The sequence below is a fragment of the Anarhichas minor genome, unplaced genomic scaffold (genome assembly GCF_050575085.1).
Source record: "Anarhichas minor isolate MPS153535 unplaced genomic scaffold, ASM5057508v1 ptg000021l, whole genome shotgun sequence".
Classification (NCBI taxonomy): Eukaryota; Metazoa; Chordata; class Actinopteri; order Perciformes; family Anarhichadidae; genus Anarhichas; species Anarhichas minor.
This window is the reverse complement of record NW_027466467.1, coordinates 8,638,548-8,653,276: the sequence shown is the minus strand read 5'-3', so window position 1 is coordinate 8,653,276 and position 14,729 is coordinate 8,638,548. Positions and strand designations below refer to the sequence as shown.

The window sequence follows — 14,729 nt, the reverse complement described above, 5'->3', positions numbered from 1 at the left end:
AAAGACCATACAACAAAAGACATTTTCCAGGTAAAACGAAATTGATTTTTATTGAAATGTCTTGTACATTTTCAGCTAGGCAGGATCAGATTTCACCCAAAATTCACTTGATTTTTAGGTGGTTTCCTCATACCTAAACGCTGCCGGGGCGTTTTTCAACTTCGTCGCTTCCTCATTAAGACTCTCGATCAAACCTCTTCCCTCCTTCCTCCCACCACAATGATTCAAACAAATCATGTTCATCAGACCCAATTTAAGTAAAATTGCCGTTGACAAAGACAGAAGTGTTTGGAAGGCTGAGAAGAGGACACACTTGATGGCGAACACTTTAAGGCTGCATGTACAGCCCTAGCCTCCATCATTCATTTAGCTGGAGCTGCCAGTGTTGACTGCTAATTCTGGGAGACGACCTTTGCAAGAGGGGGAAAAAAATAAACCAAAACACTGACCCTGTAGCCCTCAGCCAATGTGTAACTCTCAAGTAGAGCCTGAACTCTGGTGGACATTTCTTTACTTGCAGTTGTGACACATCAGAGATACAAGTGCTGCTGTTCTGTCCAAAATAAGTTGAGAGACAAGTTAAGCCAGGTCTGGAACTTTGTTACATTGAATCCGTCTGCTGTTTGACGGAGCGCCACAACCAAAATATGTGTGAAATAGAATAGACCCACATTTACTTAAATCTGTTTCTGGGGAGTTTTCAACACGGGACACAGACTCCTACATGTCCACACGATCTGAACATATAAAGCAGACCAGACTGCTGAGTCAACACTTTTCCGTTGATCTTTGTGGGGGTCACAGTGACTCAGTTCTTCCTCACATCCAAACATGTAATGATACACATATTCCAGTATTAAGGTCTCCTAAAATTAAGCCCCAATCAGAAATGTTACTCCATGGATTCAGTACCAGAAAAATATTTAATTTTTGGCAAACATTCTAACACAGGTTTGTAAACAATTTTCCCTTGTTGAAATAAAGACTTTTCGTAGAAGCCATTCATCCATCCATTGAACTAAATCCATCTCAAATGTTGAAAAAAAAGAAATAATAATCTTTCACTGCTCTGCAGAACTCAAACTGAGAATCAAATACATTTTAAATGGTGATACAGATTTGTCCTCTGGTGGATGACACGTTTGCTTCTTTCTAACAGAAACTGTTTGCCGCTGGATAAAGCTGAAGAGGAGGGCGCAGTCCTTCATCAGGAGGTCTAGAGATGAACCATTCTGAAAGATAAGGATCTTTTATACCTCTTCAATTAAGATCAGGTACTGTTACTCCAGCCAGGTTGATCCTGAGTGCTCTGGCTGGTCAAACACTATAGCAGCTGTTTTTTTTGTTTTTCATGTTTCTCACTTTTTCTCCACATTTCTGTTTTTCTTTTTCGTACACCTGTCATTCCACATAATGCACAACCGTACAAATACATACACACACACACTCTCAAACTATTTGTAACACTCCTTTCAGACTTTACATCCCTTCCTTCATTCAGCTCTCAGACATGCACACGCACACAAATCCTGTTTCCAGGCAGTTATAGTTCCTTTGTGTAGCCTGTGGACCCTAAGGGTCGGCCCAACTTGACGTTTCTGGGTGTAAACACCTTAAGGCACCCATAATGCACCATGAACACTAAACACTGGTGGTGCCAGGAATCCTGCCCCCTACTGACAGGGGGTCATACTCCTTTGAGTTACCCCACCCTCACCAACCCATGTGGCCAATACAACTAAATTTACAATTCATGCACACATACTGTTGCTTCTCAAAATCGGCTCAATTGATTTCTCCTGCCCGTCTCATTTCCTTCCCCTTCAGCCTCAAACTCAACAACAGTACTGTGTTGAAGCAAGGTGATCCAGTACAGTTTTTTAGGAGAAGAGAGGAAATGAGGCAGGTGAGACACCTTTGCCAAATGAGATGACATAATGGATCTTGCGTGCAAAATGGCTTCACAAAGTCAAAACACATAAGGCCCGCGGTATTTTTTTTTGCATTGTTTTCAACAAAAGTTAAACAATATATCATCTGCGGACTCTTCTTTGCACTGCGAGTCCCAAAATAAATAGATCTCCCTCTTTCTTTTTTTACTTAAATACAAGGTAATATTTTCTCTGATGCTCAAAAATACTTTTTTTGTTCTTTTTTTTGCCTGAAGATAAAGTCCTTCAAAGATTAGAAGAGTTGACGTTTTTCTCACAAACCCCTTCACACATGCAGGCTGCATCTTCCACCAGTGGCGTTCCAAAGGAGCCCATTTAGAAGAAACTTAAAGAAAGCAAAAGATGGGGGGTAAAAGTCAAAGTGAGATTTTTCAAGATTGCAGGCAACAATGAAGCAAGTGGAATCAAAAGAGGAAGAGCAGCAAGGAATGAAAAAGCATGATGGGAAAAAAAAGAAAAGGGAAACGAGGTGGGGGGCTGTTGTGGAGGCAGTAACTGAAGGGGTGTTAATAAATAACAGCCAGTTGGACACACCCTCCTGGTTTGACACTCCGTTCTCAATACTGATTAGTGAAGATGTGCTGCGCTCTCAGCACCAGGCCTGGGCTCTGCGCTGGTCAAAATCAGCTATTAGCCGCTTGATGTGGGCCAACTTGTTGTGCAGGTACTCGCAGCGCTGTTTCTCCTCGTGGTAGTTGGGGCTGTGCTGTAAAAAAAACAAAAACATGCACATAATATCACCTGACAGGAACCACGGCACAAACATAGTTAATAATAAACAACAAGCATCATCATGAGACAGAAGTCAGTAGAACTACTCACTTGTTTCATCTTTTTGTACTCTTTCAGGACTTCGTCTTGCACCTTCTGTAAAAATATAAATTATGACTTTTAATGTAGATCCACATCACTGATAAATATTAAAAATCTGAAAATGCATTCAGTATTTTTGTAACAGGAAAAAGTGTTGAAATGTTTTCAGCCGATAGTGACATCTTTGTGATAACTTGGCGGCTCTGATGACATCGAACACTCAACGAATGTGCTGCCTTGTGGTTGCAGATTAATTGTTTTTTTTTTTTTTTGTCTTATCGGCTATATACCAGGAATGGACAAAATAATAGGAACACTACTATGGAGACTCATTGATACTTTATCGAATCCTTCTATGATTCTGGTCCATTCACACTCACAATCTGCATCTAATAGAACGATTTTAACCAGCTACCTTTTTTGAGAGCTCATGAAAGTGATGGTATTGATGGGCTTCTAAAATGATAAATTCACCGCTCCATCAGGATTATAGCTTTGTTTGTATTAGCGGTTGGCTGCGTAGTGCATCCCGAGTACGTACGGAGGCGTTTATACTCTATGCGCTGCATTAATCCCCAAATATCAGAGGGCGTACAAACAAAATTAACTGTCAAGAATCAAAAAGACAACGAGTGTAACCCAGAGATAAGCCCATCGACTGTAGATAAGACCGCGATAACGTAATTTTTTAGTGCACGCTGGCATGTGGATAATAGCACCACCAGCATTAGTACAGTGTATTCATGCTGACCTGGTATTCTTTGGTGCCGGGTGTCAGCTTCCGGCACTTGGCATCCAGCTCGGTGAAGCGGCGGGTGATGTTCTCCACGCGGGCGTGCAGCTGGCGGTATTCATCGTACTCTGCATTAAAGTCGTCCTTGTAACTTTGCCGCTGGTCCATGGACATCATAGGCATGTACTTCCTGTAAACGCAGGAAAGGAGATTTAACTGAATGATTCTTTTGAAAGTCGTGCAACACATAAAAATAATCATTTCAGAATTTTTCTTTGTTTTAACAAACACCGTGCTAAAGGTTGTGATCTTTAAAGAAAGGTGAGAATCTTGTTTAACAACCTTTGAGCTTCTCTATTTGTGCAATGCATCTCTGCACTCGTTACCAGTTACACGGGAAGTGAGAAAACAGCTGTTGGACAATACCAGAGTGCACAAATGAAACATTTGGGTTTTCGCTGCATTTCCTCTGTTCTCATTCTCAAGCGTGGGTCTCTTCTCAATGTCCCCTTTAGTCGAATGTTTCAAATTGTGAAAGGAGAGACCTGAAAGGTGAAGAGGGTCACGCTGTGGGACAATGGGAACGTCACAGCATATCGAGGTTACTCACACTACATAGTCGGGCGTCTCCGCTGTGGGGGAGAATTCAGTGGATTGGACTGGTTTCTCTTTATCTGAAGGGCCTGAGGAGGGAGAGGAAAGTGCAAGAATGTAAATACTGCATTGACAATGAGGGCTGACTGCTTGGTTGGTCGATATGCTCTCGTCCTACCAAATTGTCATTTGTCGGACAACCAATTACTTTCATAAGCAAAACAAAGAGCTTATTAATACATCATTTCTGGGACGTGTGTGAGAGAGTTCATGGCCTTAATGAAGGGCTACTTGTTTTGCTGCTATTCAGCAATAAAGAACATCATTTTAACAATTATTTAACCTAGATGTCTCTTTACTGGTGGGATGGATAGAAGGATATTAAAAATAGAACTGCATAAATTCTTGATAGGCTGTTAAGGGTGAATATAGCAGAAGTGTCATATTCAATACGTTTTGTCTGATAGATATTCTAATAGTTGTGTTTATAATATAACTGCAACCCATCGCTGCAGCTCGTTCCGTAGTAGACGCCTTTGCGTCTGTTATCATTTAGGCCAAAGTATAAAATAATTAAATATGTTGTAAATAGATTTTTATGTTTATTTATAATTAATTTAGGGTAAAGGATAGAATGCACAGATCAACGCCTCAGTGTGTTCAGACAACATCCAGTGCATCAGTGTAATCAAACATCTAACAATGTGGTTGGCTGGGATGGAACGGACATAAACGGAGATAAACATCTGTAACATGGTGAGCAACAATCCAAAGTCTGAAAGATAATTTGGCTGGAAACTTGGACAGAGAAGGCATGTTAGTCACAAGACATACCAATGCTGCTCGGACTAGTGAGTCCAAACACACACATGCGGGCAGATTTCAGAGCACCGGAACAAAAAACCCGTATCGACTATATAGAAAAAAATACAGAAAATGTGGTCTGAGTGCAACCCCTAGACAACCCCTTTTCAACCACATCTACTCAAGCTCATTAATATGTTAATATAGATCAAATTAAACTATGATTATTACACCTGAAAGAGATGTCCCCTACACTAAATGAACACACACTGATTACCTAATTGACAAAGTAAACCCTGTAATAAATGTGATATGCAAGCCGGAAAACGTTCGACAGTAATTGTAACGTACGGTCATTTAAGTGATGCTGATAGTTAATAACTTCATGAAGACAGGAACACACCTTGATCTTTGTGAGGGTTTTTGTTGATAACTTCTCGGTTCTCTTCTTCTGCACTGCGCTTCTTTTTGGCTCTGCGAGTGTCTTCGGCCGGCTCTGCTACACTGGGAGGACTTATGCTACTTTTTTCAGTCCGTTTCCCTTTCTCCCTCTCTCGATCCTTATCTTTGTGCTTCTTGGTTTTCTTTTTGAACTTCTTGTTGGTACTGCTGGACAAGGGAGGGCTGGTGATGACAGTGGAGGTAACTGTGAGGGAGGTGCGAGGAGGAGGAGGGGGAGGGGGAGGGCTAAGGGAGGCGGTGGGTCTGGGGACGGGGACGGGGTGCCGATAGTGGTCCTGCAGGGTTCTATCGGAGGAGAACGGGCTGGGTGAAGGGTCTCTGCAGGAGGAGCTCTGATCCATCGGCAGGTCCTGGGTGCCGCAGCCCTCCGGGGTGCTGGGTGAGTTGGAGTTTGAGGCTGGGCTGGGCTGCTGGTGGGAGGGTGCTGGTGGGTGGGACGGGACTGGGAGATGGGTGGGAGGGCCAGAGTTGACGTTGGCGGGTAGAGACGGGCGTTTAGAGCTGGGGCTGCCCTCGTCCTCGGGGCGGTCGGAGGAGGAGGTGGCTGGCCCACGGTTGCTGAGGTGGGAGATGCGGGCTTTTTTGGGTGCTAAAGGATCAATAAAGTCAAAGTCTGCCTGGCGCTTCTGGAAGAGAACACAGGATTTATCTGAAAAACTGCACACTTCACTGTGGGGGTGTGTGTGTGTGTTGATAGTGTGTATTTGCTCAGATACCTGGGGGGATGTGGGGACAGTGTCTTTGGGAGAACTGCTTGAGGAGAGGGCCTCAGTAGGAAGACCTAGTTTGCTGTTAAAGAAAGGAAATAGTGCCGTCAGAGGGGAGCACGGTGTATTGATGTAAACAATACACGATATAAAATGTAAAGGTAAATGATTTCTTACTGTAAAATAAAACCTACATGTGTGCTACATGCGCTATTGACTTAATGCTGAACTATTCCTTTAACATAATCTGAAGGATTGAAAGGTGTCAGTGAAACAAATAGTAGGATCCACAGTAACTAACATTACAGTTATATATTTGGACCGTCACACATTAACAGCCACCTTGAGCCTTTATGAACTCCAAACAACGCAAACGCTTTGTTTGTTCAACAGAGTACGCTCAGAAGGAAAATAAAATGGTCAACAGGCTATTTATGTACCGAGCCAGGATCCGGTCGACCTGTGACTTGTCATCTTCAGAGTAGCCGGGCCAGTCTCGCTGAAGGTCACGATAAACAAAGTCCTTCAGTGAGTACGTGTTGTCTTTCGGGTTAAGGTTTGCCACCTGTTTAGTACACAGAGACACACAGTCAAAAGTTAAACTGACCGCATGAGAAGTACACATGTTCTGAAACTTCACATTTCCTGCGCTGCCTAACATCTGTGCATGCAAATAACGTTAAAGGATTAAGGGGCTTGTTTTATCCTCAAAGTGAATGAATGAATTTCCTCAGACAGATTTGTGTATCTCGATCTCATTTTTACGGCGGGTAAGGAGATCTGGGGTCAAACTAGACACTTTAAGAACACCTAAATATCAGCTGTTTAAATACAAAAGTTAGCACTTCTGGATTTTCCTGTCTAATGGAGGATGTGTAAATACTAATAACTGGGTCACTTCTATTTTAAGTGGCAGTCTAAATATTGACACGGCATATTTTTGCATAAAATTTACCACTTTACCTGTTGCAGGGTGGTCCCCAATGAGTTGCGGTCCTTCTGGTTGATACCGTCCCGCTGCAAACGGGCCAGCAGTTCCAGCTTCTTGTAGGGCCGGAGCGCCAGCAGGTGGATGATGCGGTCCCTGAACGGCCGCTGGGAGACGGGGTTATTGGAAAGGCACTTGCGAATAGTGTTGGCTGGGTTGATGGGTGTGGAGCGCTTGCGCTCTGGGACCACGTCCTGACCCGATAGCGCCGGGTTGCGGATATGGACTTGCTTTCCTAGAGACGGAAAGTAAAGACCACTTTAAAAGCCTCTTTTTCCTCACAGGGAACTTCATCATCACACGTATTTATGTTGTCACACATTTGCTCAACAGCATTCCTGCCTACTATCTTCATCTCACTTACTGAAGCCAGTCTTATGCACCTGCAAACATCACCACCCATCATGATAACAAAGATAAGAGCTGAAGTGTGTGGAGTTTGATTCCACTCAACAACTCTTAAAAGTAGAGCCATTCTGCCATTAGTTCCAGATGGCCACAAACACGGCATACTTGAAAACAATAAAATAGGACTGTTTCACTAAAAAGCAAGGGATCTCAAGATCTCAGGCTATCAAATATTCCTGGTATGGCTCATCCATACCAGGAATATTTGACAGCCTGAGATCTTGAAACGGCCAAATCGAACCCAAATTCACAGCTAATCTCACATTCTGCTGCAGCAGAACTACAAAATATTAGGAGTCTTGTTATGGCTGCATGCTCAAGGACCTCTTGTGTTTGCGGTTACTCGCACTGTCTCAAAACACCTTTTATTGCTCGTTTTATATTGAAATTGACTGCCTGCTGACACCTTACTCACTACTCTTAACCAGCGTGTTTTAAAATGTAACAGTAGTAGTGTGGATGCAGCCTTGGAGCAATGCTGGAGGTGTAAGCTTGTTGTCTAATGACAGGTGAAAAACTTATGTAACAAAGTTTCCTCCTTCTGAAATAATCAGTCTGTACACGGAGAACTTATACAGAACAAGAGTAGTAGCACATAGAACATTAAATGCCACTGATCTCAGGACGACAGGAGTTATGTAGCTCTCATTACAAGATACCGGTTAAGAGGAAGATAAAAAAAGACAAGTAACAGACTGTTGCCTGAAATTAACAGCCTGTGAAAGTAAGAAGCCCCCCTTTGCATCAGTAAAAAGGGTGCTCGCTGCAAACCAGCTGCTTCAAGCTCCTGTCCCACCCCTTTTATCTGCTGCTCCTCTCGTTTCCCAGTTTCTATCTGGGCCAGTTATATGCAAATGTTCCCATGGGCCCCAGAAACACAGGCCTGAGGAGGTTTTATGTCATGTACAAAATGTGAGGACCGAGACTTTGATTCTGGTTTAAACAAGAAACTCTTTGACAAAGGCTTAACTCCTACAAATTAGTTTGGGCTATTCAAGCTGAAAAAATGGCTTTAAAAAAAAAAAAATATATGAATTATTATTATTTTTTTTTTTTAAAGACACTTGTTTGATTAGTTCATCCCACCAATCAAGCAAATATATAAATATAAATGGCAACAGAGCAGTTAGATGGAGTATCTAGAAAAACTTTAGAGCCATCAATCTGGACAAGTACTGACAGTGCGTCCATTTTTATTTGTGCTCTATAATTCCAATCTGTTTAGTAACCTATTAACTTGTTATGTAATATTGCATCCCTAGTGGTGGTTGACATAAAAATGAAATATTTTGCATCCAGTGTTGCTTCTGTGGTTTGGTAGACTTTTGATTAACAGACCATGTTCACATGATAAGAGGCTGAGTGAGGTTGAGTGAGGCTAGTCTTCCTTTGTTGTTTCCTTTACTGGCATGCACAGTTTTTATTCATCATATTATCATCGTGCTGAAAATAAGACAGGGAAGGAAACGAGAGATTACATCAGCAGGTTGTTTAGTTGCAGATCCGTAACCCTACCTGCTCAGAGTTGGATAAGACAAAGGGATGAGGCTGGAGAGAGAGTGACGAGCCAAATTAGATTACAAAAGATTACTTTTTCTCTTCAGCTTGTGTGACTGAAATCCCGGGACTGTTGGCAGGAAAGTTATGCTCATCAAGTGTACGGGAAACATGCAAAGTTCTGCTTGGTCGCATGTGATAGGTGCTGAACACAAGCAGCGCCTGTATTTTGACACGTTTAGTCGAATTTTGGCAGGCTGTGTGTCAATAAAACAGAAATAGCTTCGACAGCAACCTTTGGCCCTTATCAGTCAGATTGCTAATCTGAAGAAGGCTGAGGCAAAATGGCTGAGTCAGCTGTAGTAATGGGTTTGAATAGGGTCAGGTCATCAGCTTTCAGTCCCTCAAAAAAGGGGCCAAGTTTGAAAAGTGAGGAAAGGTGTCGATAGGACGTAAAGCTACGCTGGTGTTTTGACTGTGGCCCGTGCAGAGGCGAGACTGTAGTGAGGGGCCTTACCTCTGTACCGGCCCCCAGGCTTTATGACTTTGGTCCCACGTTCGCGCGTGTCCTCGGCGGCCTGGGTCATGCGTTCCCGGGTCACCTGGTAGGAGTCATTGGTGGCACACACCGTGACCTTGTCCTGTACCGTGCCCAACAATGCCAGGTGTGAGGCCCCTGAGCTGGAGACAAAGAGGGACAGTATGAGAGGATGTGTGCGAGGCAGAAAGGGATTACCTTCTAGCAATGTGTAGTAAGACAGTAACAGTTGATTCAGCTGGTCAGTGATCACCATTACCTCGACTCATACTGCTGGATGCAGTCAAAGCTTCCCTGAGGGTTGTCCTTGCCCACGTTAGACAGGTAAAAATCAAAATTGTGGAAGGTGTCTGAGGAGGAATCTGTCCTGGGAAATTTAATGCGCTGTAAGAATTCACACACAAAAAGAAGGGAGAACGACAAGTTATAGTATCTATTCACATCTGAGAATTTGTGATCATTAATTGAGGTGAGATGGGAAAAACAAATACACGTTAATATATCACTATGAAACTGCCATATGCCAAACCACCATCACATATTGTACAGCGGCAGGGTCCACATCTGAGCTGTGAGGTTGTATGTTTGAACAAGGGAGCCAGCATGAAAGGTCTCAGCAGCTAAGGGGAGGCCTTATGGGAGTCATGTGCATCGCGGACTAACAAGCAACGCAAAACAGTGTACCAGTATGTCATTCACAAGGGCCTGAAACCTGAATGAAATACTGTGTACAGTACTGCTAGTACTCCTACTCCCACTAATAATACTAATAATGTGCAATAGTGGTGACATAGATAAGTGTAAACTGAGCAGTAGTTGAGTAGATGAGTCAAAGACACTTGCGTGTGGTCGCCTCAACGAATACAACTCGCGAAAACAGTAAATAAAGGAATTGATTAATTACTGTGTAAATAAATTAATGGATACCTAATTAAACTTCCCTCTTACAACCTGAAAACAGATCTACGGTTCTATTTATTGCACATCGGGTATTCACAATACGATCACTCATGTGACCCTTGTCTTAAGGGGGGGGGGGGATGTACTTACCCCTTGGAGTCCCTTGAATTGTATCGTTGGCTGCAAAGAAGGTACATTCTGAAAGTGAAGAGAAATAACTGTTTAAGCCCCACGAACACTTTGGAAATGTAAAGGATTATTGGGAAACAAAAAATAGCTACATTCAGAGTCTAGAACCTGCAGAGCATGCCCCGCCATTTGACTGATACTCCAAAAACAGGAGAGCCTGGGGGTGCTGTCACGCCAAGCATACTTTAAACCACCGACGATACAGCTTCTATTAGATGTTGCACTTAGACATAGCGTTAAAACTACAGCCGACAGCAAGGTAATAACGGACATGCACATAACACACAGACAGTCTCTCATTTCCATGTGACTGAATCGGTTAGCAGTATTGTGCTATGGCAATAATAAGAATTGAGAGTATGTTTGATGCAGGGCTGCAAACGGTTATTTTTATCACTGATATCAACACTGCAGATCATTTTATCAAGTGATGGATTATTTTGGAGTCAGTAAATTGTCAAAAATAGTAAACAAAAAAAAAATAAAATACAATTCTCCAAACCCAGGTGATATCAATTGCTTGTTTTGTCTTAAACCTAAATAATTCAGTTTACAATCACGTGAAAAACCAAAACAGCAAATCCTCACATTGAGAAGCATAAGTTAGGAAATGTTAGGTGTGTTTGCGTTAAAAAAAAAAAAAAAAAAAAAAAAAAAGACAAATGAAATGATTACAATTCAATTAGCAACAATAATTGCTGGCACTAGTGGCCTGGCTGCAGAAACAATGGGTAACTGTCAGCAAACATTAGGGCTCGGTCTCTACAGAGAAACCATGCAAGTCACCTTTACCTCCATCTTCTTTTTAAGTGGTTAAGAGGTAGGTGGAAAGTAAAAATGTTCACTTTTATCTGAACACAAGCAGTGGAACTCAGACAACACTCAAATACAGCAAATATTTTTGAAATGTCTTTGCTTTGTGGAGGTTTGCAGGTTTGCGTCGGCGGCTGCTTGAAATGGAGTTTACGGCCACAAATATGCCGTGGCTGCTCTGATGCTGTGTAGGTCGGGATGGAAAAGCACAGGATGTGTTCTTCACAAAGCTGAGGAGCCAGTTGGCTAGATCATAGACTTCCAAAAAAGTTGCATCAATTTGTTTCAGAGGAATTTGCCTTTTATTATGAACAGCTTCTCTGCATTCTTGAAAAGTAGAATTATACTCGCCAACTCATACTAGACACGAGAAGCAGATAATCTCGGATTTAATGTGTGTTTTTTTTCAGACTGAAAGAACCATGTCAGGGTTAAAGCTACGGTACTCCAAGCCAGACTGACTGACTGACTGACTCCCTGCCCCCACTGTCCATACACACCAACCAGTCCTCACACACACAGTTCTGATCACATTTCACATCACCACAGAAAGACAAAGATAGCCAGCTTCCATAGTTCGATGACTGGTTGAGCTACAACACACATTACTGAGAGGGAGAGAGAGAGAGAAACAAAAAGCAGGCAGTTTTTGGCTGCTCAGTCAGCAAGAGATGGCAGGCTGCCGTTCAATGCAGCGCACAGACCAACATTACCACATCCAATAAGGTTGTAGCATGGACCGTCACAAAAGAATTCCTTCGACTTACCGATGATTCGGTTTCCCAGTTTGTCTCAAACTAACTTAACAATCATTTTAAATTGTGATCCTTATGTCTATTCGTTATATGGGGCTCACAGTGAGCAACGGTTTAATATACTGGAGTGCGTGTAGTGTGCGGCATACATACAGACACGCACCATAAAAAGCCGCCACAGAGACCTCTGAACAGTACAGCCCCATACAGTGCATCAGCCCCGAGCAGAGACCTAGGCCCAGTCAGTACGTTATGTAATGCCGTTGTTGTTGGCAGACTTGAGGTCAGGTAACTTTGCTTCAGGCCTCTGCAACCCAAGACTGCAGAGGTCCAAATTAGTTTACCTTTGTAGCACCTCAACAAGATTATGCCATTTGTACAGTTCAAGATTAACAAGTTATATTTAATCTACACAGGTATGCAGTGAGCTATTAGCTCACAGTTTCCAAAAGCCTCATAATCACTGGTGGTGTCAAGCTCAGTGGGGAAATGCAGTACACTTGATGAGGCAGTATGTTGAGAGCTAGAAAGTACATGAATACATTGTATTTTTAACAAAATGACATGACAAATGTACCATATAACGTTTGTAAATGCTGGTCAACTCCTCTCATGCAGCTTGAAGTATCTGAGGGTATGCAAAAACGATTTAAACCTGGCAAACGAGCTCAAATTAAATATTTGTACTGTGTATGCCTTTGAAGCACTTACTCAAAACGTACACATCCTGTAGCTACAGTGTGGTAGCTGGTTTTACAAGTTAATTTGCTGTTAAGAGATGGCTTAATGCCATTGCCAGGATGTGATGTGACGTTTTACAACTAGCTAAAACTTCTAGCCATATGGTGAGCTGACCAGTCATCGAGGTGCGTGCGCCACTAACTAGCTCGTTATCAAGTCAAAGTTAAATTAGCCTCAACTTATCCGTAGTTGTCCACCACCCTCTGCCATATAACGCTTCAACCTCGTCGAATAAAAGTCCCATGTTGGTTATCTAAGCTTTCATATTTGACTCAGTTTAATTAAACTTGTCTGGTGACGAGTGCATTCGTCGTAATGACATTACCGTCACCACTTTCCTAATTAGGTAAAAGTAATGTTAGTTTGGAAAGAAAAATATGGACTTTGCTAGCCAGCACAGCACAGCACAGCTCAGGATAGGATAGGGGATTCATACTAAAGTAGCTCGAGCTAACGCTGGCTACTTAAGAGTGTAACTTTACCAACAGGTTTTCTAAATTAAATAACAATTGTCAATTCGTACAATGTGGCCAGTGCACACCGCCAAGGTCTCATGTGCTTTATTCAGTTGGTCAATATAACGACACAAGACTAATACAGTCAAAAAAACAAGCAGAAAGTCGCCCTGTCAACAGCTTAGCTAACTTTGTAGCTTTAGCTGTGCGTGGCAGTTGGGCTTCCCAGCTGAGACGAGCTGTGTCAGCCCGAGAGTCCTAGCTAATTTAACTGAAATAAACGGCTGTTTCACTCACCATACAATTTTGGTGGCTCTCTATGGCTCTCAGCGCCGTCTCGGTCAATTTGACGTGTAATACGGTGACTCTATCTGTGCTCTGTTGGCCACAATTCAATCCATACCTCCCATCCTCGGAGAGCGCCGCCATCTTTACCAGCCCTCCACCATCGTCCCTTTGAGGCTGGAGCATTTAGCGGCCCAGGCTCCCTGTGCTCACCACTCTGGCCCGGGGAGGGACTACAGCCTTACAGGGCTGACAGTGTTGGATTAGTCGTGACTTGCTGCTAGCTTGTTCGTTTTTCACTTTCCAACCACAGTGAACTTACAGTAGGCTTATAGCATGTATACTTGTTCTTTACACTGTGGTGGAAAGTTATTAATAACATTTATTGAAGTATCCTACTGCACTTGCATAGACTACAATTTAAAGGGCAACGTTACTTGTGCTTTACTTGAGTGTTTCTAGTGTAGGTTACTTTATACTTTTACATGTGCAAGAGTATTTCTACTCTGTGTTATTGCTACTTCTACTTTTTTGTTAAAGTAAAAGTTGTTGGTACTTATTTTACCACTTGCTTTAGAAGTTATTGTGCATAAGAAGTGTACCATGATTTATTTGTAGGCGTACAAATTGGGGTTTTCTATCCATTTACAAAACCAAGACAGCCTGTTGTCACATTTCATCTTTTAAAGCCAACAGAAACAATCCAGTGTCTAGTTTCCCTTTTTTCTGTAAGCCCGGAGCCTCTCTCTGTAGTTACCTCTTGGCGAAACTGCCTCTGCCTGCTGTGTTTTTGCTGACATGTCATAACTAATTCTAGCCTACTGAATCTGTCAACAGCTTTTGTAGACTATACTTTAAACTTTAATCAAATACGGTTTAGCAGGCATTGTAATAAATATCCGCATAATCTAAATCGATACGATTCTGAACTACTTTGCTTTATACTTTATAACATTTTGCACATACTACTTCGTGCACCGCTTTGCCTATATGTCGCCCTATAATCATCTTTCATGAGCTTCCCTTTAATGATATGGGATGTAATGTGACATCAGCACATTGTGTGTCCCCCTGTGAGCTGCACCTCCACTATCT

The 14,729-nt window shown here is 42.5% G+C and overlaps 1 protein-coding gene across 2 annotated transcripts; it reads right to left on the bottom strand.

Moving 5' to 3' along the window:
- Positions 1 to 22: 22 nt before the first annotated feature.
- On the bottom strand, positions 23 to 13,835 carry ell2 (elongation factor for RNA polymerase II 2). 2 transcript variants are annotated; one of them, XM_076095649.1, is made up of 12 exons: positions 13,647 to 13,835; positions 10,547 to 10,594; positions 9,756 to 9,880; positions 9,476 to 9,639; positions 7,029 to 7,288; positions 6,506 to 6,630; positions 6,075 to 6,147; positions 5,300 to 5,984; positions 4,109 to 4,181; positions 3,517 to 3,688; positions 2,775 to 2,819; positions 23 to 2,658 (listed from the first exon to the last, which is right to left on the bottom strand). In XM_076095649.1, exons 1-12 carry the CDS (start codon positions 13,818 to 13,820, stop codon positions 2,542 to 2,544), a joined length of 2,061 nt encoding a protein of 686 aa, XP_075951764.1. In that variant the 5' UTR covers positions 13,821 to 13,835; the 3' UTR covers positions 23 to 2,541. The 2 variants fall into 2 exon arrangements, with proteins under 2 accessions (XP_075951764.1, XP_075951765.1); XM_076095650.1 differs by having other exon boundaries at positions 5,300 to 5,981.
- Positions 13,836 to 14,729: the final 894 nt, after the last annotated feature.

Bases quoted from the DNA above. Each gene is read 5' to 3' on its own strand.
- ell2 (XM_076095649.1), bottom strand. From the start codon at position 13,820: ATGCTCCAGCCTCAAAGGGACGATGGTGGAGGGCTGGTAAAGATGGCG. The intron at 10,595-13,646 runs GTGAGTGAAACA...CTTCACTTTCAG, and splicing joins AGAGCCACCAAAATTGTATG to AATGTACCTTCTTTGCAGCC. The intron at 7,289-9,475 runs GTAAGGCCCCTC...TTCCGTCTCTAG, and splicing joins GCCTGGGGGCCGGTACAGAG to GAAAGCAAGTCCATATCCGC.